Here is a 27,020-nt window from a genome sequence, read left to right on the forward strand (position 1 = left end):
ATATCAGAACCCAAGTAGAGTGGACATCCCAAATTGCCAACATAGTAAATACCGTTAACGCATCCCACTGACCTATGCGAAATGTACAATCCCAACTCTTGTCACAATGGTGAACACTCCCGAATGAAACTGTGCCAAGTACGGAGAATCCACTCACTATACACCTATTGCAATCAGCACAACTTTGCAAATCGTCGGCCACTGTCTCATAACCATAACTCCCATGCACCATTGATGGTGAGTAGACATCACGAGATAAACAATAAGAAATAGAACCCAAACCAAGTCTGCCTTCCATCAACTCCTCAACACATGGATCAAATGCAAACTGATGATCATATCCCGCAATATAATGCTGATTAAAAGAACCGGCCTCAGTCAATAGCTTGCCATGCACAGGTGATGCAACCCACTGCAACTGATCACCAGCTAAGTCAGGAGATGACATAGCCAAAGGAGTAGAATCAATAACAACTGCTGAAGCATCACTCCCCAACTCCTATTCTAAGTCATGTACTATCAAGCCGTCAACTGTAGAACCTATCGCCATGTAATGCCCATCACAACTCTCATACCGTGGCATCAAACCGTCCCATATTTGATGACAAGCACTAGGAACCAAAGTACATCTCCGTATCATCATCTCATCAACATGGTTATCAAAGGTAAATTGATGAGCATACCTCACAGTGTAATGCTGATAGAATGCGCCAATCTCAGTCAGTGGCTCAGACTGCAATCCAGATGAAACTAACTGCAACCTATCACTAACCAAGCTGGAATTGACTACTACCTCCGAAGACATCGCCAAGGGAGTAGTATCACCAGCAGGAACCATGCCAACTGCCTACTCATCACACATGATCTCTGATACAACATCCCTAGTCCCCGTGGCATTAGTAGTAGACGCCACCACCATGTCAAGCATACCACAACAATCTGCTACAGCACCCAACTCAACTGAACCTGACTCTAGTGGAAACGAACCCGATATGCCAATGCCAGTAACAAGGATGAATGCATCCCCATCTCTATTGTCTCTGACAATTTTGACCATGGACATCCTTGGATCACCAGACAACACAGCTTGTGACTATACAGAGTCTGGTAAAGATTGCAGTCGCTCTAACTCCATGGTCACCTCAGCCAAATGAAACTGTGACTCCTCAAAAACCAATTGTGTACTCTCAAGAATCTCAGAAGTCACCTCGAGCTACTGAGTAAGCTCACTCACCTCATCTTCCTTGGCCAATAATGCATTGTATGCTGTACTCCCCCACTCCATAAGATAATCTCTGTCGGCTACCAACTGCATATAATTCTGTCTTAGAACCTGGATAGCCTCACATAAAGAGTGGATCTCTGTCAAGGAAAGATAACTGCCTCCCTGCTCATCACTAGTAGGAGAACCCCATCCATAAACCGCTAACAACTGACGAGTAGCATCGAAATGCTGGCAAGCGATAGCAATGTCTCGCTCACTAACTCTCAGCTGACTAGTCACATGATGGTGCTGGCTAGACTGTCTCCTACAAACCTCCTTTGATGCACTGTCCAAAGGAATATCCTCAAAGTTACTGGTCTCTAGAGTATTACCATCCACATCTTGCGAATCAACTCCAAAGCTCATATCAACATATGGAGTATCAAAAACTGTAGCACCGCTGCCCAATTCCTCTATACCAAAAGAAACTGCCAAGGAGACTAAGTCCTCAAAATTGCCCACTGCATCCTCTTGGATGTCATCAATGCCAATATGATCTTGGGACTCATCTGTAAACACTGCCAAATATGAAAGATCATCAACACATTCCAGCAAGAATGATCGACTGAATATATGAACAAAGCCCAACACCGGTGTATAAAAACTAATACCAACATCGGACAAGCTACTGGCACAAGAAAGGACAACATCGTGCAATCTGCTAATCAAATCCATGATAGCACCCAAACAATCACTGCTACCAAAAAGTGATAAAGATCTCTAGTCAACCGAATCCCAAACGCCAATATAACAATCTCGAGTCCCTATCCGTAAACTAGAATCAGCTGGTAACTCAAGCAAACTCCTCACCTGAGTAATATGACAAATACCAACTAACTCCACATACCTGTCTGACACTGTCCTTGTATCCAGGATGTGAATGCAAGATGAACTCACAACATTATCAATGACCACATATGATTCGCCTGCCGTAGGAAGCTGAGTATCAGGTGTGCAAGATGGTACTAAACTCAACTCCACGCCATGCTCATTCCCATGTCTTTCCAAGTTGTGTAATGCCAATGGAATATTCACCAAGGAAGCTCGAGTGTCCTCAAGCTCACGAGAAAGCCCGTCAACTTCCTTCTCCTTCCTCCTCAAGGTATCTGAATAGTCACCGGCAAGGATAAGAAGATGGTCATGATCTAATAGAAGATGTAAATAACTCAACTTCATCATTCCCATTCCTTCCCTAATCACCTGTAAGTCAACACAAGAAGACTCTGCCTGAACTCCCTTATGTTTGCCCTGTAATTGAACCATCCAGATGTGATCCTCTATCATATCCCGCATCCTATCATGATGAGATAATGAAGTCACAATACTGTTCTTGCTCACCTTCAACTGGCTGGACAAATCATGCGAAGTACTACCAACCTCAACCTCGTGTGACGAAGCATTGAAATGTGCTCTGTAATCCCTCTTAGCAAAGTCATGAATACTCAATGTCTACTCATCTCTACCAAGTATCTCACCATCGTGCACAACAACATCCTCAAAATCATCATCTAAACCCTCTACGCTGTAGTCATTGCCTGTCGTAACTAAACCGTCCTGAGTACCTGTGACATCACCCTCTGGCGACCTGTATACAATTGTCTCAACTTGAGTATCAAGTTGACTGTTACTATCAATCTGCGTAATATCCTTTACTACTACCTCTTGTGGTGGAGTAGAATCTTTCTCGAACTCCTCATGCAAGTTCTTGGTCATTGTGTCATCTGCCTAGTGAGAAAATTTGCCAAATAGAAATCCAATCAACTTATCCACCTTAGTTGGGTCGGACAGCATGTCATTCATCATGCGGTGGTGCTTAACCAACTGTTCAGACATGTCATGGCTTATTTTCCTAAGTTCATCTCGAATGTCTAAATAACCATCTTTTCTATTGTTCCGTCTCTGGATCTTCCTACTTTGTCTATCAACTGTCCAAGATTGTGTCCTCTGAGACTCTGTACTATACCTGTCCATTTTGGATAGAGTAGAGTGCTGATCACTCATACAAGACGACTCTTAGCCAACAGGATGGCAAGAAAACCACTTTGATACCACTGTAATGACCCTGCTCAAATCTGACTGAAGACTTCTGATTGAAGGCTCAAAAAATCTTGTCAAATACTTTGCATACAAGGGTCATATGACTGATATAACTTTTCAGTTTGCTAAAATGACTCTTTTCTTCAATTTGCATCAATAAGAATGCTTGCAAGAAGACTCCAAATTGTCTAAACAATGACCTAACATGAATGTGCAACTAATTTTGGCAATATTCAATGCATATATATGATCTAAGCATGAGAAATGAACACCTACAGCCAACTGACATTTTACAAACAGTTGGTATGCAAACTAACTAGTTGATAATAAATGATATTGAATTGCTCAAATGACACCAGCAACTATTATCTCCTTAATTGCAATGAAATTTCTAATACAATGTTCATGAAATATGGCCAAGACTCTTGGCATTTACATGGATTACCAATATGATAATGTTGGTATAATGCACACCTACAGCTGAAACTTATAACACCTAAAATGCAATGCTAACATGAATGATAAACAAAGGAACCTGAAGAAATGATGATGCCTTAGAAAAGAGCTGATGAAGGAATCAAGTTTCAAGCAAAATGAACTTCTCTTAGGCCCAATCGATGCTTTCACCCAGCCGCCCCTGTTCTTGCCTGGCAATAGTTTAGAAAAATAAATGCAGCCTCTAAGCTCCTCGAATTTGTCCTTAAAACGATTGTCTCGACGAAAGCAATTGAAAGCAACAATACCCAGAATGATATGCTGAGTAATGAGGTAAATATGAACAAAAATGTGGTTCCAAAGCCCTGTCCTGAAATTCTGAAAATTGGATCAGACTTGTAGCAAAAACAAACCAGCAGCTATAAACTTTTCCTCCACCACAATTAAGCCTTCTAAAGATGTCTTGCAATCAATCCATGACTGAGAATGAATAGTCCTCAGAAAATGCCCTCCCTCTATAATTTCGGGTCTACTGAAAGAAGCCTCCAAAAATTTCGGATCTGCTGAAAATGGCTTGCTACAATTTCGGGCCTGTTAAAAACGGCCTCCAATAATTTTGGCCCTGCTAAAAATGGCTTCCTATAATTTTGGACCTGCTAAAAACGACCTACAATAATTTTGGCCCTGCTAAAAATGGCTTCCTATAATTTCGGACTTGCTAAAAACGACCTCCAATAATTTCGGCCTTGCTAAAAATGCCTCTTGAAATGTTGAAATGTTGATAATGGCCTTAGGCCCAATGATGCCCTAGCTGAAGTGACTGTAGTATCACCTCCAAATGTGCAACCCTTCAAAGGATATTTCACCTCCTCAGTTATGCAAAATCCTTAGGAGACTTTGTTCCTAAAAAAGAAATGATAATCTGCAGACCAAATGGCACCACAAATGCTCAAAGAGAAAGGTAGTGTAAACTCAAATTATGGGATATCCAAAAGAGAGGCCAAGCGCTCTATTTATTCACCTCTCTAAGAAGCCACTAGAACTTCTAGAAGTATCCATAAAATATTCTTATGAAATCCCTTTATAATGCACTTTTATATAAAAAGTAATTTTATAAAATAAAAAGTGCAACTCAACTCAAAATTATAACATTTGGCCTTGCATAACACATAATAATAAAAATATAATAAATACCATCTCTCCAAGAGCAAATAAGACCATCCAATCTCCAAATAATCATCAGAATGACTCTTTCGCCAAAACCATTTGCCTACGAGAGTCCATGATAGGCAAATCCGGCACGCTAAACAATGTCAGCCAAAATGGGGACATGACATCAGAGCAGTTGCTTCCGCCACCCTATGAACAATCAGACACCATTGATGAGTGTTTCACTTTACCAAAGCACAGAATATCCTGCCAGCCTGTACTTTCATTTGGGATTCAAGAGGACTAATTTTGAAAATTTAAGGAAAAAATAAAACAAAATAAATGATAACCTCTAGGAAATTAGTTTCAAAGTTGCTAGATGAGTATGCTCAAATGATAAATGACCCTAACATTAGGAGTTATAAGCCTTTTGGAAACAAGTGTAAGGGCAAGCTTGGAACGAGAACAAATTCATATAGTGAAAAGGGATAGATGGACAACAGAGCAAAAATATTATGTGATTACAATATGGCTTGGGAGCCAAATCTCTTGTGCATAGGTGAAGTGTTTAGGAAGGTGGAACAAGACTTTTTCCCTTCTACCTTTATAGACCTCTCACCTTCATTTCAAGGGGTCCAACAGGAGGTAAACATGTCTAGTACAGGTTATGTGTAGCAGACAGGTTAGCAATATGGTCATTACAGTGCACTTGTGATTGAAGACTCAGAAGATAACAAAGTAAATGTTGGGAATAGTGTAGTTGAGCTTCATCAAGTGGACACCATAGAGGCAGGAGAGGAGGAATCATTCAATCTTACAAGACAGAGTTGCGTGAGTTTCCTAGTGGGCAATATCGAGATCATGATTGGAAACCAGTGTGAGGAGGACTCCTTTGAAGGTCCCGAGCATGATTTTACCATCCTTCATGAAGAGGACATAGTACCATCCGTTGAGACATTGAGTTGGAAGAATGATGACGAAATTGCAATGGGAACTACTGTTGTTTTAGTTCCAAACCAAGAAGAGGAATTATTAGATGGAAATCTTGAGGAGTAGCAAAATAGGTTTTTAAGGGGAGCCCTACTCTTCAATGGCAGTCCACATCCTTCACCTATGAATTTACTTAAATTACACTGCCCTAGGGGATGGGGGGACGGCGGAATGGGTGGACAAGTTTATGGGACGGGGAAATAGAGGGACCTTAATTTGGGGGCGGTAGGGGGATGGCGGGGGACAAGAGGGGTTGTATATACTATATGGTAGTTATGAAAAGATGTATTGCAATATAAGATATAAAAGATGTAAAAGAGTAAATACTTGAACATTGCATTGAATTGGAACATCAAACATTGAACATAAATAGTCAAATCGGCAAATAGTCAACATTGGGATGTCCCCCCATCCTCAATGGAGGTGGTGGAATCTGGTGACACCAAGGGGGATGGGGGAACGGAGTCTCCATGTCCTCGATGCATCCCCGTCTCTTGGACGTGGGGCAAAAGTGGGTGGGACGTGTCCCTGTGTTACTATGGAATCTACACATGTCCTTAAACTTGAGTTGGAGAGCCACGGAAGGGTGGAGGAAAAAAATTCGTTGCAGCCTTCTCACTTGACAGTTCCCATAGGTTAGTAGAGAGCTGCATTTGGAAGGTCCAACTCGAGGGAATACATAAAGGTGAAGAAGAGGCTTCATCAATCTCTGATTTGAAGTTGTTCAAGACAGCCGTAGAGGCAATGAAGAATAATTACTTAAATCTCCTTTTAGAGAGAGATCATCTTCTTGACCTTGTTGTATTCATTCTAATGCTTTGAGGAGGAAAGAAGAGGAGGTTGGTCAACTTATTTCAGAACTTGTAAAGGCTAGACAAGCTTTGGAAAATTGTCAAGTAGCTCTTCTTATGGGAGAAAATCAGATTGAAGAACTATGGAGTAAAGTTTAACCCATGCTTTACCTACAAAATCAGAAATTCAGTCATTCAAACCAGCCTTTGTGGTGAACAAAAAGCACGCACCTTGCATGAGTTGAGTGGACAAGGGAAATATGTAAATGAAGAGCCACATGGTGTAGTTCAAACTTCAAACATGTATTCACACCTGCTCAATCAATGAAGATGGCAACCATGGGGGTATTGTAAAATCTGTTTTGAGCAGTGAGGTATCTAGTAGTAGTAGTGGATCTACTATCATGGATGGTACCTATGACATTACTACAGGAGTAGAGCAGAGTGAGGTTGTTTTGGTTGATTATGATAAGCAATGTTGGTTCACCAACAATTAGTATAAGTCTTACATTCTATGTTTGAGTCTTACGACTCTTATTCCAAATACTATTGATTCTAAACTTCCCTCAGATTGTATTGATGCATTTCACAGTGAGTACCTTGTGAGGTATCCACATTCTTTTACATTCAACCCACTCATGGATGATTTGATGTTTTGTGTCACTCTTGGGAATGGGGTGAATATTTGGTGTAAGGTGCTCCCTTCTATGAGAGATGGAATGACATAACTTCCTAGTTGCCTCTCCCAGATGGTTATGTGGTTAGTATACGAGATAGAGAAGCAAGGATTAGTCAGATGGATTTTCTGGATAAGAGGGATCAATCCTCAACATTGATGGATCTGTTTTGACTAGTTGTGGTCGAGGGAACTTTTCCTCCAACAAAAATGGTTGGAACCTTGATGAGACATTGACAGTTGCATACGGGTTAGGAGGTACACATTACTTTAGGCGCTTGTGTGGGCCTATAACTCACCAGCCCTGGTATCAGTTGCATGGGTGGTGCAAGTTGCAACATAGTGTGACAAGGTTTGACAGAGATGGAGGATACTGTGAATTGGTTTTAGTACATTGCATAACATCACTTGGGATCCTAATAGCTTGGCAGTGGGTAATCAGGGCATAGTTTGGATTGGTGAGTGGATTTGGAGGCAGGAGGGTCTTCTAGCAATGATCAAAATGACATAGGAGAAGCTTGTTGTCAATTTAGGATCAGTTCAGGATAGAGTACAGTTCAGAGTATTCAGGCTATACAGGTATGAGGTGGATTCTTGTGATTTGCATTCATATGATGACACCTTTGGAACCTTTTGTTTTTCTGGCTGAGGTCATGACAACACTATTAGGAGCCTTTACATGTTGATGTCAAATTCCTTGGTCTTCCTTCATAGACAATTATTTGAAGATGAGGTTAGAGATATTGGACATGAAGATATGCTGGCCTGGTATGATGACATTTCAGTTGTGATTAGAGTCGCACAACAGCAATGTGGTGCTTTCTTCGTAGGGATGATTTAGGATCCTAGGAGCATTCTTGATTCCTGTTTGGATCAGATTATTGGTTGGAGATTGTACTAGTTTTGCTTGAGGACAAGTAATCTTTGGGGAGGGTGGACTGTAATGTCCTCGTTTTATGCTTCCCTTAGAGTCAGTACCAAAGAACAGGATTGGCCTATTAGACGGATCGGGAATCCTTTTAGGGGCTTGTGATAACTTATTAGGGCTTGGAGAGCCCGTTCGACTAGTTTTGTGCATTTGCCTAAATTTTAGGATCCCTAAATTACATGTATGAAATGGGAATTAGCAGGGACACACTAGGAGGTCTCCAAGATCATTGTGGACACTTCTGACATAGTTCCTACTTTTTACGAGAGTTCCTACATTTTAGGATGGAATTGCCAGTTAGCTCACCATGGTCAGACAACATCAGTGGACAGGGAGCTTCAGATAGAGTGCAGATCAGGGTCCGCATGAGCAAGCTATGAATAAATTGGAAATAATTTTAATTATTTTCTAATTTGCTCTTACTAAAATTATAATAAAAGTGATTTTTCTTAACACTTATTATATAATAATTTTTTATAATATTGGGCCCAAGTCCCTAGGCATTGAATTAAGTTAAAGGGGGCCAAGTTTGTAATGAATAATGACCCCTCATGACGTGAAAGTCCAGGAGGGGATTAAAATATAATAAAACATTATTTTGTGTTAGAAGGGAGAACAAAAAATCCTTATTCAATATTGCTCTTGGAGGGAAAATTGGACAAGAATAAAATGAAGCTTTGGAGGTTGTTTTGGCATCCTAGAAGATTATTTTTGACAACAACAGACTTCTTGGGGTTTGTGAAGCCTATGATAGGGATTTCATTGACTGAGAATGAAAACTCTCAATACATTTGGTAGCCTACAGGTTTGAAATACCACCCTAGGCTCGTACAGGTGATTGTGTAATCATATTCAAGGAGAAATTCTCAATAACTGAGAGAGTGAAGTTAAGATCAGGGAGTAGCAGAGGCAGCAGCAATCTTAATACTACAGATCTGAGCACTTAGAGCCAATTTCAATCAATTTCTATTCATACCTGGGCCGTACAGAAGCAGTAAAACACTGGGAAAAAGCACCAGCTTGGGCGGCTAATACAGCTGGGGGCAGAAACTTCCGTTTAATAACAATACAGTTACAGATCAGGAGTCTACAGTTAATTTCTAGTGAAGAAATTGAAGTGTGCAACATTTATCAGCCTCTGTAGTGGCTGTGCAGCTCCAGGAAATCATTGTTTGTACCCAGCTTAGACACGAGGGTTAAAAATATCAGATTTTTGCATCTAAATTGCAGGACCAGCAGCAGGTGTAATTGGGTTGGAGACTTGCTAAATTTAAAGATTGTTTTCCTCCAGCTAAACTACCTTGTATGCATTGCCTTATTGATTGAATATTCAATAAATCAATCAGTTCTTTTCATATTTCAACATTTGCATCAGATTGGATTTCATTGTGGCATCAATGGTTGATTTATGTATTGCCTTATTGATTGAATAAATCAATCAGTTCTTTTCATATTACAACATTTGCATCGGATTGGAATTCATTGTGGTGTCAATAGCTGTTCCAGCATTAGTTGTTTTTGTGATCAGCATTGCAATGGCATTTGTATCATTACTTCAAAACCCAATAATGTTAAGAAATTAACCTGGATAATCTACAGGTCTATGGGTGCAGATCGTGCCTGACTCTCCTTGTTTTATATTCTCTAAGAATGACATTTGTTATTATTTATACTCTCTCTATAGGTGCTGGCGATCAGGAAGTAATTGGTTTAGTTTGGCCTTAACTAACTTTAGTTAGATCTTGCTAACAATTTCTTATGGTCGCCGACTTAGAGATATTTAACTAATTGGTATATGTCAAGGGTTATGTCCCTTAAGTGACATACCCTCTAAAGAGGATAGATAGGCGGGTTTTGTATGCAGTTTGGAGAGCACACAGCACACTTACAGTCTGATCTGCAAGCATACATAACCTCACGGGTTCTTAGCAACAATTTCAACACTCCAGTTTGTGATTATCCCAGAATTTACAGTCATCTTATATTTCAGCATATTCAGACCTGAATATAAGATTTGCATCAAAGTTATTTCTGAGTCTTACCTGACTTTGATCTTGAATTCAGATTTTGTTATCAGAATCTGCAGAACGTTACAAATAAGACTGAAAAAATACAAAAGAGACTCAAAAAATTCCAGGAACTCCAAAATTGCTTGTCAAAGCCAAAATCAGTGCCAACAGCAAACCGGGTAGTATACTACAGTTTTACAGGATCTTCAAGTAAAGCTTCAAGCTTACAGAGAAAAGACTCAATAAAAATAACAATCTCTAGAATGCCTTCACAATTCCCTTTTTCCTCCTTTCATAATTGCCCTATCCCTATTTTGAGAGAATACTTTATTTAATTTCTTTTATTTCATTTTCTTTCCAAAAAGCAACTTTACGTTATAATTTAAAGTTGACATTAAAATAAAGTTACTTTTTAATTTAAACTCATTTTATTCATGACGTTGGTCTTGCTAGATGATAAATCATGACTTAAAATGGCCCCAATAAATAATTAATTATAATTGAATTTCACTTGAGCCTTTTTGCTGCTTATATATAACTTTCACCTTATTAATTCGTTTGCTCCATAGCGAGTACATTACAACATCCCATCCTCACATAAATGCTCAGGAATAATGCCCCATTGGGGTTTGAACCATGGTGTCAAGAACTACAAGACCACAATTTAACCATCACACTATGCTAATTCCATCCAAATTTTTTTTTGTCTTTTAATAAATCTTATAAACACACTAATATCTGGAAAACCAAGTTTCGGGGTTTGGCACCTCGTGCTTTATGCCCAAAATCCTTTTTGGATCTCTGTACCAACAATTTTAATCAAGACTCTCTCTAGGTAGTGAAGCAGTGACTAGTCTGTCTCAGCTTGGATGTCAAACAGGAAGATTCTATTTGTTTCTAGAAATAATGACAAATTCAGCAGGTTACAGGAAACTTCCAAGTACATGTTGAGTTTCGATAACCTGGTGGTCCGATAGGAAATTGATTTCACAAAATCTATTTAGGGAAAATGTAAAAAAAATAATTTTTTTTTCACTGCTTTCAGTGCCAAATCTGAGAAAGATCTGATCTTGCTTTTCCAGAAGATACCTGCAGATGCCCATTGTACACTATTTTCAAATCAAGCTGAAGTTGATAATGATTTGAGAAGACAATTTACAATTTCTTTGGTTTTCGAGATTTTGGGATCGTTTATTGCAACCTTAGTATGTAATTCCACGTACATAAATCAAGTTATTGATTTCTCTCTGTAGGGTTTTTCTTGGCTGTTTTCATTATCATTCAGTTCTTAACTGCAAAAAGAAAGAAGTAAAAACCTTAAAAGTCTTATAAATCTCGTAAGTATAAAAATGACAAAGAAAAACTCAAAATATTGCTCTTACAAAATTTGAGTATGATTAATTTTAACTTTATCTGTTGTTAACATACTGTTTGGATTTTCTTATTTTTTATGTTTCTTCTCCTTGCAAATTTGGTAATTTCCCTATTTTGATACTCCACTTCAACTTCTCCATCACATCTTCCCTACTTGGCAAGTGTTTGATTCATATAATGTTTCTTGGCAAGATCCTCCTCATAAATAGTTCAATCAGGCATTAGACTATCAAATTGCATTTGTAGCTACTTTTTTCTTAAGGTTTCTTTTCAAAATTACTTTCCTTATCACTCCCTCCCACAGTCTCATAAATCATACATGCACCGCCAAATATAGCCTAAATTTTGTTTGTCAATGGCTCAAGTTTTTGAGAGTGGTGGGGAAGCCAGGTAATGCTTATGTTATCCTTCTTAGTTCTTCCTACTTCTAGCTTTTTTCCAACACAACTGGGTTTTACCATTTTTCCTCAGTTCTTCCTACTTCTTAGTTAAGGAAAATCTTGGTATATTAAATTTCTCTTTCTGAGCCATGTTTGGTCTAAGTTTTGGCAGTTAGTGGCTCCCAATTTTTGCCTTGCAATCAGTTCTTTTTGATCTGTGGCTTTGTGCCACAGTGACTTTTTTGGAAAATTTGGATTTTTCTACTCATCTGGTCCAAGATGCCACATCAGCGGTGGATTTTCTGCCCAGTCTAGGTATTCATCATCTTCTACAAACTGTAGCAGTGCTCTGATACCATGAAATTGTTAGAACCTGAATGAATGGAGGAAACAAAATGAATATTGCATTTACTATGAATTCTAGAGTTTATAGATGCTAATTATAGTGTAGTCTAAAAGTAGACTTAACTGAAAAACTAAAAAGAAAGCCTAAATAACGATAAACTAGACCAGCTAAATATAGCAAGAGACAAAATATTCTTATACCCTCCCTTAATGGTCATTCTATCAACTATGTTGTAGAAGACAATACATGTCTTGTAGTGACAAAAACTTCATAATATTTTGCTGTTGCCAAGACCCTCCCTGGATATGCAAAAGGTCAATGACCAAGTGTAGCTAGAAATAACGGAGAAGGTGGTCCCCTTCATAATGATTTGCTAGTGTGAGAGTAGAGCTTTCCATAGATTCTTACACAAACTCTCGTAGAATCAGCAAAACTGCTGAACAGAAGTCATTGTAGAGTCATCCAACTTGACGTGGATAATGAAACTGTCCCTCCCTAGAAACAAAGATTCATTGAGAACAGCTGTGGGACCCTGCACACTATTGCAGATGAGCAAAATGCCCCAAAACAGACTGCAAGATACCATGGTTTGAAGATTACAAAACATTGTCTTTTTAGAGAAAAATGGTAAAAACCTTGAAACAACTTCCCACACAAACTTTGCGTATTATAGAAACCAGGAATGATTTTTTAGGAGAAAAAGTGATGGAAACCAAAAAGAAGCCTACTTGAATTGTGAATGAGCTATGAATCGCTTATGAATCCGCTACGAATTGACAAAGTGAAAAAACCCTTGAAATTTAAAGATTTAAGAATTTCAAATTTATTTCATGCGCCCTTTATTGAATATAACTTAAAAAAACACTATAACATTGTCAAGTAGAAGCTAACATACATAAACAAGAAACACAATTGATAAATCCATCACATATTGGATATAGTGAAACAACTAAAGGATACAAAATCTTCATTCTAGGACAGAACAATTGAGATTAGCAGAGATGTAAAATTTGAAAAAGATACTACCTTTAAAATTTCCAGAAACAGTGATGAATCTATTACTAAGTCTATTTCTAAACAAGATCAACAAACAAATATTGCGAGGGAGAATGATTCTGAACCTTCCTCTTCCACTATGCCTATTCATGAAGAATCTGAAAATACCACTAATAAAAAGAGGCCACTCTGGGCTAGGAATATGATAGAAGAAAATCATGTTGAACCTAATGAAGTAATGCGAGAGAGCAAAAAAACAAGAAATCAATCATGTTATGTTGCATTGTTAACTGAACTTATAAAAATAGAACCTTCTAATGTTAAAGCACTTTCAAATCAGTCTTGGAAAGGAGCAATGATTGAAGAATATAGCTCTATATTAAAAAATGATGTATGGGATGTGGTACCAAGACCTAAGAACAAATCAGTTGTTTTTTCCAAATGGCTGTTCAAAATTAAACATGCATCTGATGTTGACATAAAAAAATACAAAGCCAGATTTGTAGCACGAGGGTTCTCACAGAAAGAAGGCATCGATTATGAAGAAACTTTTTCTCTATTTGCTAGATATACTTTTGTTAGAACCATCTTGACTATTGCAACATCCAAGGGATGGAAGGTAGACTAGATGGATGTCAAAACAACATTCCTCAACGACAAGATTGAAGAAGAAGTCTATATCGAGCAACCAGAAGGGTTCAATACTCCTGACAGCAAAACTCATGTCTGTAAGTTAAAAAAAACACTTTATGGTCTCAAACAGGCTCCCAGAGCTTGGTATGAAAGGATAGACAACTACCTACTAAAGTTAGGATATTCCAAAAATGAAGCTGATCCCAACGTATATTTCAAAACAGATGGTGATGATATGATTATCCTTGTGTTATATGTTGATGATTTGTTGATAATAGGTGAGGAATATCTCATAGAGAAATGCAAACAAGAGCTCACAGCAGAATTTGAAATGAAAGACTTAGGTCTACTTCACTACTTTCTTGGATTGGAAGTCTGGCAACAGGATAACTGCATTATTCTGAATCAGGGAAAATATACAGTAGATATCTTAACTAAATTTGGAATGATGGAATGTAAACCTACAGCTACTCCTATGGAAGTAAATATACATACGCTGAAAGATGATGTGATCAAATCAGAACCTATAGATTCTACTTACTATAGGCAGATTATTGGATCTTTAATGTATTTGGTTAATACTCGTCTTGACATATGCTATGCTATTGACATCTTGAGTTAGTTTATGTGTGCACCAAAGAAGATACATCTCCATGCAGCTAAATACATTTTGAGATACTTGAGAGGTACTATTGGAATGGGAATCAAATATGAGAAGGTCAACATCAAACTTCATGGATATTTAGATTCTGATTGGGCAGGTAGTCCTATTGAACGTAAAAGTACTTCTAGATATTGCTTCAGTCTAGGATCTGACATGATTTCTTGGTCCAGCAGAAAACAGACTTTAGTGGCACTAATTTCCATTGAAGCAGAATACATCGCATCTTCTTTAGGTGCTAGAGAAGTAGTATGGTTATGGAAGTTGTTGGCAGATTTGTTTAAAAGACCTTTGAAGCCCATTGTGATTCATTGTGATAATAAAAGTTGCATGAAGCTTTCAACCAATCCAGTATTCCATAATCGCTGCAAACATATTGAAATTCCTTGTCATTACATTTGATAAATGGTGAATCAATGAATTATTCAATTACATTATATTTGTACTAATGAGCAAACAGCTGATATCTTTACCAAGCCTTTTGCTAAAGTGAAGTTGAAATACTTCAGAGAAAAACTTGGTATGATTAATTTGTAATATTGAATATTATATCAAATTTAAATTCATGTGTGTTTATGCTTCTATTGTTTGTTAGTAGCATCATATGTAATGAAAGGTGACGATCTTTCATGTACATATTTATTCAGAAGGTAATTATTTACAAGATGACGATCTTGTAAGTAATAGGCCTGTTATCATGGACATCTTTAGACATTGTTTCAAGCAATTAGATATCATAGATAACAAACTCATGTTATTATAATGAACATCTCTAGACATTGCCTCGAGCAATTAGAGATCATGAATAACAAGTTTTCATGGACATCTCTAGACATTGTTTCAAGCAATTAGAGATCATGAAATCTTATGTTATTACTATGGACATCTCTGGACATTGCCTCGAGCAATTAGAGATCATAGGTAACATTCTCATTGCGGTTACTCTAGATATAGTTTCAGACAATTAGAGATTTTAATATGCATTATGATAATTGTTCATAATTTTGTGTTTTGACTTTTAACTATTCCATTGTGTGAAGATCAGATAAAGTGATCAGATTTCTATGCTAAAATTCTAATGGTATTTTACTTCTCCCTTGCTAAAGAGGGAGTGTTAATGTTTTAGCATCAGTAGAAGTAATTAATGTTTATCTGATCTGTGTTTATGTTTAATAGATAAAGTTGTTACTGCTGATTATTAAATATATATATATATATATATATATGCTTTGGATAATATACATTTGCAATATAATCATCGGCAGATAACAATATACATATTGGCAGTCACATTTATATTGTCACATTATTATATGTGATCGGGCTCCTTGATGTATCATATATGGGTGCACTTTGTGTTTCATTTTGCCTTAACTAAACATGACAATAATCATGCCACTGAAGAGGCATGACTACGTGGCCAAAGGCCACGTAGAGCCATGACTCTTCTGGGGTCATGACTCTCCGCCTTGTATATAAAGGAAGTGCAGATTGTTGAATAACATTATCAATCCACGACATTTTGTCTCAGCAATCTACACCTAGTTTATCATAAACACTTCTCCATAATATCTAATTTGCAGGGATATTAAGAAGTCGTCTTAGCAATAGAAGATAAGGAAGTCGACTCTACACCCACAGTCCCAGAGATCTGCAATATTCAAAGAACAAGGCTGCTCAACAGTAATACAAGTAAGAGTTACCTTATTCTTGTAGTAATTGTTTTATCTATCAGAGATCCAATAAAACTAACAATACCCATACTGGCTCCCTGTCTAATACGATGAAATCGCAAAAGACCGGATTATTCTTGCATTAACAATGAACTCTTAAATGGAGTTTTACAGATGCTAATTATAACATACTCTAAAAATAGACTAATATAAGAAGAATTAAAAAGAAAACCTAAATGACCATTAGATAAGATTCTAAAAGAAGCAGCTTAATTTACAACAACCTAGGATACTAAAATAATCTAATGATGCTTCTGTTAGCCTTCTTAGTTCTTACTTCCTAGTTTTTCTTTTTGGCCCATAGAATTATGAAGGGAATTATAGTCATTATCACTTGGATGTGCCATTTGTGTTAATTAGCATTTTGAAAATCTTGTTTGTTTAGAAACAAATAAATGTTAGATGCATGCAAAAGTGTTGACTATGAAAGTGAAGCTCAGGGCAGTCCATTGTATTTCTGATTTCACTTTCATTTCATGCAGTCTTTTTTTGAAATTTCCAATAATAGTTGCTGAGAATCCTATTTTCATTCTTTTGCTAGGTACTTTGTTTTGGATTTATTTTATTTTGGGAAAGGTTTGTAAATTATCATCTCATTTGCAATTTCAGTTATGATATTTTACTCAAAACCCTTGTCATGCTTTTCTTTATTCTATGTGATTGGGTTATTTTGGGCCTTGTCTTCTGTGCTTTACTTTCTTAACTAAAGAATATTTTGCAACTAGCCTAATGTAGTTGATGCACATGTTTTTTCTATGGATCAGTACCTCAAAGAGGCTGGTTGGGCAGAAGGTGGCCGAATAATTGCTTGTACTCAGCCACGAAGGTTAGCAGTTCAGGTATTGAAAATATTTTCTTGTTTTTAAGTTTTTTCTTTAATTGATTCAAAAAATATCAAGTAAACGCAGATAAGTGCAGAAACTGTATATGCAATACTGTAGTCTGTCAACTTTCCAACAGGAGTACAGTTTTGATGCATCACCTTATGGTTGCGGGTAGCCCTGAACAGGCTATCACCCATTGCAACAAAGAAACACACTAAAAATATGGATAAACTACCAACAATACCATGCTTGTAATATGTATCCCTAAAGAAACAAAAATATTAAATGAGAGCATACGAGCCAATATTGAAGTCACAGATACAACATAAATTATGAGGGGCGCAGACCCTCGCCAAGTAATACTACCAGTCACAACCTATAGTCAGAAATTTTCTGCCTTTTGACGGGCTATGCACATTTATGTGGTAGATTATCTACTTTAATGAGGCACTTAACCTTGAGTCCACCTAATCAACATATAGGCATGAAGTGACAGCTAAAGTAGGGGGCACTAGGTTGGGTTTGTGTTATAGTGTAAATGTTTAGATTCTATGATAATATATGATAATATCTATTGTGACACCTCAGGGAAAACCCCCCCTGGTTCAATAGAGCCAGATAGTAAGGTGTAATATCCTACTGAATATGTTTTCCCAAATGTTCTCACAAACAAATTTCAAAATACAACAGAGAGCTCATGCATTAAAAAGTAGTAATATAACAAGCAATATGCTCATGTAAATATATGTTATCGCATTATAAACCAGCACTACAATCACTTCACAATACCAAAATCCAACCTTAAATACAATAATACAATTAGATTGGAAATACAAGAAAGAACCTGCTAGCTCAAGGTGAACTCCGTCTCGAATCCTCTACAATGATGAATCGGGTCTGCATCTAACCCACTAGAAATGGCCTGAATGTTTCCATCCTCAGTTCTAAGTAGAAAGCTGTAAGCTCTCCCTATGTTTCTCCAAGTGAAACTCAAAACCAGAACCAAAATAATAAAACCAAGCATGCTGAAATGAGTTCTTCCTCCTTTTAAGCACAACTCAGCGACTCTTCCCCTTTCCCTTCTTGTCTCTTCATTTCTATTCTCTTTTTCTTTTTAACTGTCCTTTTTCCACTTAGAGATTATTATAACCATATAATAATAAAGTGACTTATTAAGATGCAATTTAATTTAAATGTCAGTTTGTTAAAAATGTGTAATCTTAATGCATTAAAATAAATAACCAGTTGGGCTCTAAAGAGCATGTGTGATAGTTTGTCGGAAAGGGCTCGGTGAGGTGCTCCAAGTCCAACACTGAAAGCCCAAAAATGTGGATCCTTGCTGACTTACTATAAATAGTAAGTATCTGCAAACCCTGCTATCACGACTCCAATTTGCCTGAAACAGAAGATGCCGATGTCGAATCTCACATTGATCCCTGCAAAGTCCTAGTTAGCCCATGGGACCATGGTGAATTGAGCTAACAACGCCTTTGAAAATAATGGCTAGAAAAGGAAACGTTACAGTCCTTCCTCCCAGAGATTGCTTACCCTCAAGAAATTGGTATATGCATCCTATAACTAGAATGCCTGGATACCATATCAATCTCAAGGAAGCTGTTCCACCAAGCTGTTGCACTACTATGATACAAATAACATGTCTAGAATTGTGAAGCTTCTCATCAATTCTCCACAGCAACAATGCACCAATCATATGAAAACTAGGATCTTGAATCACTCAATGTGCACAATCTATCGAATCAACCTGCCATGTGCTGCTATCATATGTGGGAAAACCCTCAATCCAACTGAGAACCTCACTCTAGCCGAGATCATAAGAACCACAAGAGTCAAATAAAGGTAGAAGCTCAACATCATGCCAACCAACCTCTTCAAACAATAGTGACCATGTAACTAATCCTTTGGGGTTCTACAAACAAAAAGGCCATCCACCCTCTGAGCTATTTGGAATATCTAAATGCCATAAAGCTACCTCTCAAAAAAGTTTCTCGAAACAAAATTGCTGGACTCAACTTCCTTCTTCATAATGGGAGGTGTACCAACCCATGTGCTATTTATTAGGATTATAGAGCTGGTTGGCACTTGGACATGTTGATGATGTGTTGTATTGATGATAGGTTTGTCATTGATGTCAACATATATGTGTTTGTGTTCATGTCAGACAAGGATTCTGTACATCGCAGAGGTTGGATTGGTAAGTGAAGATAGGATATAACAGGTTAAGCTATGCGAGCTTAGGATTATGTTCAAGAATGTGTTCAGATGCTACATCTATGTTCGCATATGTTTTGGATAAGGATGGGATGAGTTGCAATTCATTTGGTGAAGACTGGTAGCAAGCCAGTGTGCAGGAAATAGGTTGCAGGTATTTTAGTTGTATCTTATGAGTGGGATGGAATTAAGATTAGCTAGCTTGGATTGAGGTTGAAAGCATATTTGTGTTAGCATATCTTGATGATCATTCTGGGAAGGTTGCTAAAGTGTAAAGTGCGATATGTTCATTGTAGTGTTCTGGGACTTTGCGAGTCCGAGTAGGACTCTGCAAGTCCGAGGTAGAGGTGGCCTTTATGAGGCAAATGGCCTCTGGACTCTGACTCGGCCGAGTCCTGAAAGAGTCCACGTGGACTCGTCGAGTCCAGGGACTCTCCCGAGTCTCGAGCCCAAGAATTTTTTAATTTTTTAATATTATTTAATTTTTAGTTTTTAAAGATTTTTTTTTTAAATTTAAAAAGCTAGAGATTTCTAGAAGGTGTGTGTGTGTGTGTTTTTTTTTTTTTTTCATTCAGTGTATATTAATTCTGAAAATGATGTTGTGGTATGTCAGGAATTTATTAAGGATTGAATCTTAAATCTTAAATCTTCAACTTTATATTATGTTAAGGGAGAGGACCCAATACCTGAGCATGTTCCAATGGTTGCTATAGGAGTTGTTAACTAAATACCCACACTTACTGATTTAATATCCAATATTTTTGACAAGATTGTACCAATAGTTGTGACTTTAAATCTGTTCTTGTTAATGAGACTACCCAGAATTGAATGAAATGTATCCCTTTTCCCAAAAAACAACCAATAGTGTGATGCCACATCAGCTGCACAAGTATGGGGGTCTCTAATGCACCATGATTAGTCTCACTTTTTTTTTTGGCTGTTTTGGACACCTTGGCAAAAAGCATGCTGATGTGGCATCATATTTGATCATGTGGCTCTGAAACCTTAGTTATAAGCAGGGGATTTGCCAAGAAAGCTGCTGTAAAAGAATGGAAGTGATTTGAAATTTCCACATAGGATTTTGAGACGCGTGAAGTTAGGGTGCTCAACTACTAGGTCCTCTGCCCTATTCAGTTTTTTTCCTTAAGAAATTTGCTTTTATACTTATGTGATCTATGCAAAATTGTATATGAGTGTTAAGTAGCATCTATTTATCTCAATTATTGTGTATTTGATCTTAATTAACTAAATGATGCATGAAGAAATTGTTAAATTCTTAAATATCTTTGAATTTCATGGGTTTTTTGATTTTCGAGTCCTTGCAGAGTCCAATCATTGAGTCTGAGTCCGAGTTAGAAGTGAATTCGAGTCCCGTAACTATGGTTCATTAACAGCCAATTTTTGTATTGGGAATTATTTTGGAAGTTGTAAATTGTAATGTAATGTATGGGAACCTTAATGTAATATCTTAATGAGGTCCTATGCAACTAATTGTACAGTGGGGAAGCTCAAAAGGCCAACTTGATTATCATTTGAGTAGGATATTTAGGAAGATTTTTGGGTTGAGTAAAAGATACCATCATCATGTAATGTTTGTTATTAGTTGATTTGAACTTACAAGGAGAATCATCAGAGTAGAGAATGGCAAAGATAGAGCTATTTGATGGTGTTGAACTCCGAAGGAACTGTATTGGTGATTGAGTTGCAATTTGGTTAGTTCACTCTTTGGATTTGTTATCCTTGATGGTGGTGGATAGTGCAGGACAATGAGAGGTAGCGACACCCAAGTTGGGTAGTACAGGAGGTGGTGAGGAGATGGTAGTAGATGTAGCAGAGGGAGGATGTCCTCTAGGAGTGATGGTAAAGGGCGTGGTACAAATGGTAGAGGAGCCAACATATGGTACAACCAATGAGGATTTAGAGGCATATCTTGCTGCTCTCACCGATGTGGTTGATAGAGGCCAGTAAACTAGTTTAGTGCATATTGTGAAAGAAATGAAAGCACAACACATAAATAAGATAACACAATGTTTTAGGAAACCTTACTGTTTATTTCATTAATATTCATTCCAGTACATCGTATATTAGTGTTCTCAAGATTCATGACCTCTATTCCTATTAGGAGAATGTACATATAGTATCTGAAGGGTTGCGACCCAACCGTTGCGTTTGAACTTCTTTTGATAACTAACACTCTTAACACATAATCAATAATTAACTATTCCTGAAAGACTTTAAAAATATACCAGCAACAATTTTGAAGATCTGTTGTATACAGTTGCTGAAGCAATTTGAACAGTGGGTTTAGGTGTCTTTCTTCAGGCTCCTATCAGGGTTAGAACCTTTTGACAAGGGTTCAAAGTCTCCTAACATGGACTAATGGACCAATTGTACTATAATTGACTCCTAACAGGGCTATGTTCTTTCACAAGGAATATTTATATTAGTACATCATCTTGTGGGTACCATCACCAACAGGGTTTTCCCTCTGATCAAGGGTTCCCTAGTTAACAAATCATTGTGTCATTGTGCATGTGTTATCTCTTGGCATTGCTCACTATTTTGGTTACTGAAGTTGGATTTAGAAAGTTGAATTTAAGTTTGATTTACTTGCAACTGATTCACCTCCACCCTCTTAGTTGTGCGGGTGGACTTTACTTACTAACAATTGGTATCAAAGCATCAAGTACTTGTTGATAAGGAAGCTTAGTAGCTTTAGGAGATCCATGGCATTCGCGAAGGAAAGTGGGAAGTTTGATGGATAAAACTATGACAATTGGAAAGATAAGATGCAAACTCATCTGATCTGCATGGGGATTGATTACTGGATGATTACAAAGACTTAGAAGGATGTCAAGGAAGAAAAGGATCTACCTACTTGTGCTAATGAGGAGAAGGCGATCTTTATGTACAACATGTATGCTAGAGAAGCACTGATCTCTGCACTTCTAGAAACAGAATTTGTTGAGATAAAAAGGTCTACAACTTGCTTTTGATATTTGGACAAGGTTAGAAGCACTTTATGAAGGAGATAAATTTGCAAAGAAGTATAGGCTACAAAATTGGAAAACTATGCTTGAAAACCATATGTTCAAAGGATCACTGAGATTGTTGTAGGCATAAAAGGTTGTGGAGGAACTATATCAAAATATGAGGTATGTTACAAAATTCTGAGATTGCTAACTCCTGCTTGTGATACTAAGGTGATTGCAATAGAAGAAGTTATTCCTATTATGCTAGATTTTAATAGAGAAACTTTGATTGGAAAGTTGGAAGCATTTGAATCTAGATTGAAGCCTAATCTACCTAGATTTGAGACTGCTTTTAAAGCTAGTACACATAAGGATAAAAGAGTACTAACCAAAAGTGCAAGCACTTGTGGTGATTATGCTAGAGAATGGGAAAAAATGTAGGAAGAAGAAAAGAAGATTGATGAGGCTGTTTCATTAATAGTAAAGAGAGAATCTAAAGGTAAGAAATCTTTTTCTTCTTGGCATTTTTCTCATATCAATGTCCTCAGAGAGAAAGAAAAGTGAAACCTAGAAAGCCTTACAAGTCAAAAATTCCAAAAGATTGTCTTTATGCTAGTGATGATGAATTTGATTTCAAAGAGATAAACTTTTTAGACAGTGATGATGACAATACATTACATCTGCAAACTTTATCACTGTTCTTGTTTTGAAAAACCATTGTCATGACTCGTATTTTCAGATTTTCTATTCCTATATATATATATATATATATATATATTGACACACCCAAGTACCCCTGTCCCTGTCCCCGTGCGACCTTGCTAGGAAACCATTCCCTTCTGTGAATGCTGATTTCTTCTTCCAACACCTTATTGACATTTAGTATGTGTGGTCAACGTCTCTGTGCTGGGTCAGCTATCCATACCACCATTTGTGCTTGCATCTTCTAATATAGCCAATTAATGCATATAGCTGACCTCATTGTGTGCTGGTCAACTGTACACCAAGAATGGCTTGCTCTTTGTGGTGACTGACTGGGTTGTGCAGTTTTGTTGTTTGATCACACTAACATAGAGACAGTTTCTTGCTCCCATTTTGAGCTGTTCAAGGTGTCAAGAAAATCTAATTGTGGAAAGGATGACTGCAACCCAAAATATGCCTCTGTTGTCAAACAAAATTTTTCCTGGCTACCTAAAACTCTTATGTAAGTGTATTGAACGATATCTTCCAACAGTTTGGAATATTGAGAAGAAAACAAAATGCTTATTGAATAATGTGCTCCTGTTGCATTTCCTTCCCACCTGATAAGTTGATAGACGACTTGCATGCTTTACATATTTATATAGGATAAAATCAATGCAACTTTGCATGATGTAAATCTAGCGACCGGATCCTTCAACTCTAGACATATTTTGTCTGTGGGGTACAAGCAAGAGTTTTCTTTTCAGCTGAGGACCTTTGAAGTGCACCTCTATGTAACTGTATAACTATCTTCCTTAAAGTGCACCTCTATAACCCTATAAGCATCTTAACTCACCTCAAATAATTTTTCATTGAAATTTCATTGTATGCACTGCATTATTTTTTGCTCTACTGTCTGATACTAGATCTTGGTTGTCTAATCAGTTTGCTGTAAATGTTTTGTTTGTATCATGTTGTTGTCTATGAAGTCAGTTTACATTTTCACTTCCAACACAAATCTGCAAATCTCAGAAATAGGATCTGTGAAATCACAATCATGATAGCTTTATATGTTAATTTTTTTATTTCATTGTTATCACACATGGATAAAATAGAAGCTTTTTAAAGGACAACTTTTGGCATTAATTATTTCCCATAATGTTCTTAAATATGCTTTCCAGACAGTTGCTTCAAGGGTGGCAGAGGAGATGGGTGTAAAGGTTGGTGCAGAAGTCGGATACTCAATACGTTTTGAAGATGTCACTACTCCGGTATATACTTGAGAAAATACACCATAATTAGGATGGGCATACTAATTAAAGCTTTGGAAATGTGATCAGTTCATTTTCTTTTGTAATGCCTAGCAATTAAGTGGTTTAGTACACATGGATTTATATTGGTGCTGCATTTGCAATTGCTAGTTATCATGAATCCACCCATGCAGAATGAGTTATTTATAAAGCACAGATTCAATTATTAGTTGTTTAGGGTATCTTTTATTGTGTACAATAAATATGCCTTGTTTGTTTCTAATGATTTGCAATGCACCTTATTACTGAATACAGTTTATCTTCAAGTCTATTCACTTCTCTCTATATATGTAGTAAGATTGCAGAGAAATTCTGAAAGGTTGATGCTGTTTGTGTCAAGCTTTGTAGAGAATAGTGAATTGCGATGAAGGTTTCTGCTGTTTTAATTGTCTGTAGAGGCTATAAGATTGTCAAAGCAAGATGGAGAATATATTGCTAAATTCTATTTGTGTGTTGATAAAGGCTTATTTTATAGAATTGTAATCTTTTTTTAAAAATTTGTTTCCAAATACCATGACCTATGCTTTCATCCTCGTTGAACAAGACCATGCACTCAACAGACCACTCACTTCTGCTTCTCAATAGACAAAGATAGGGTCACAAATTCATCTTCTGAGGAGGTCATGACTTCCTCCCAAAATGCAAATCATCCATTTGAATTTGAGAACTGCTGTGTCCAACAAATCAAACCAGATTTGCAAGAATGTGTTATCAAATTTCACACATTTATACACAAAGAACAGAAAAAAATCCTACTTTCCTGTCCAAAAGTAGAACTTTTCAAACCCCTCCAAAGTATCATTTCTCAACAGATAAAATGGGATAGCCTTTGGCTTCTCAAAGAAAAAGGCCTTATATGCATATTCATGGGCATTTTCCCAAGGCTTATTCTATAGAATTGTAGTCTTTATTTTAAAACTTGTTTCCGCATACCATGATCTATGCTTTCATCTCCGTCAAACAAGACCATGCACTCAACAGACTACCTCAGTTCTGCTTCTCAATAGACAAAGATAGGGTCACAAATTCATCTTCTGAGGAGTTCATGGCTTTCTCCCAAAATGCAAATCATCCAGTTCAAATTTGAGAACTGCTGTGTCAAACAAATCAAACCAGATTTGCAAGGAGGCATTTTGAAATTTCACACATTTATACACAAAGAACAGAAAGAAATCCCAATTTTCTGTCCAAAAACAAAACTTTTCAAACCCCTCCAAAGTATCATTTCTCAATAGATAAAATAGAATAGACTTTGGCTTGTCGAAGAAAAAGACCTTATATGCAAATTCATGGGCACTTTTCCAAGGGAAAAAACCTTAAGCAAGGTTTCTAGGAAAAGTAGAGGCCTGTTTGGATCTGTGCACATCTTAGTGATGCCTAAAAGGTTTCTCATGGCCATCTTCTCCTTGAAATAAGGAAAAAGGATGGCTTGCAAGAAGGTCGTTGGTTTATGCAAAAATCAGGTTTATTTATTCATGGAACATTGGTCACTCATTTTTAGCCTGACAGAGGATCTTCCAAGAATTGTGCCTTTTTCAGTCGGAGTTCCTTTGCTCCTTGTGATTATAGGAAAGATGGATCACCAAAAAGAATAGGGATTGATATAGGGAAAAATATCATAATATCCAGGTTTTACAAACACATGGGGATTCTAAATTATGGTAGATTGCATGCAAACAAAGATTATCAAAAGCCTCTGTCTTGCAAATTTTTTTTTTGAAATGGGCATATTAAATAAGAGCAGCTTATGGATTGTGATAATATCCCCCTTCATCGCATGCTTCATCATAAACATGGTCATTTAGTTAGGGTCTTTCTCTTTCATATGACACAGACTGCTACAAGAGATTAACATAAGATAAAGAATATTAAAATATCCAAACAAACAAAGGACTAAGTGCTTCACGTGTTACAAATAAAGCACAAGCTATTGGGAATTCTCTATTATCAAAAACATTTTTGCAAGCATAGGATCAACAACATATGATCAACAGATTATTCATTTCTATCCTTGTTGGCCATGTCTGGATGTGATCCAAAGACATATTCTATCTTAAAAGGGAAAGAGAGCCATGTCTGTGTCTGTATCTGATCTGAAGACATATTCTGGCACAAGGGGAAGGAGAAACAGACATAAGAGCCCAGTGAAGGAACCGATCTCACCTCTACCTTGATCACCTCCTTTCCAGATAGACTACTAAAGGAACACCCAACCATTTAAATATTCAAATGCTCTCTATGTTGCAGATTACACGCGAATGAAAAGCAGCCCTCCTTGTACCTTGGGAAAATCCCTATTTGGTATACCATAAGCAAAGATTTTCAGGAAAAAAAGGTATGGCAGGTCAATAGACAGTCAACCTTGCAGATCATAGTACTGGGACCAATGGCACATCTCACTTGGGATAAGGCAGATTATCTTATGGAATATTAGAACTATTAGAATATTCATAAAATGTCTAAAGGAGTAAGGGAGAAATGAAAAAACAGATAGGGTATTTGCTTTGAAAAACCACAAAATAGCACCATGTTAGAATTCTCAAATATGTAGGCATTTAGGAGAACATACAGAGTATCTTTAACACACCCTTGCAAACATTTT

At 37.1% G+C, this 27,020-nt stretch overlaps 1 protein-coding gene across 7 annotated transcripts in view; it reads left to right on the forward strand.

Moving 5' to 3' along the window:
* Positions 1–27,020, forward strand: part of LOC149549576 (RNA helicase family protein) — a 282,811-nt gene that overhangs the window by 32,874 nt on the left and 222,917 nt on the right. For all 7 annotated transcript variants that reach the window (XM_089792897.1, XM_089792899.1, XM_089792898.1 and 4 more), the window contains exons 3-4: positions 17,167–17,241; positions 24,290–24,379. In XM_089792897.1, the coding sequence (XP_089649023.1) occupies positions 17,167–17,241; positions 24,290–24,379 (165 nt within the window). The remainder of the gene's footprint in view (positions 1–17,166; positions 17,242–24,289; positions 24,380–27,020) is intronic.

The sequence above is a fragment of the Cupressus sempervirens genome, chromosome 7, assembly GCF_028749045.1.
Source record: "Cupressus sempervirens isolate cs-2001-9-10 chromosome 7, ASM2874904v1, whole genome shotgun sequence".
NCBI lineage: Eukaryota > Viridiplantae > Streptophyta > Pinopsida > Cupressales > Cupressaceae > Cupressus > Cupressus sempervirens.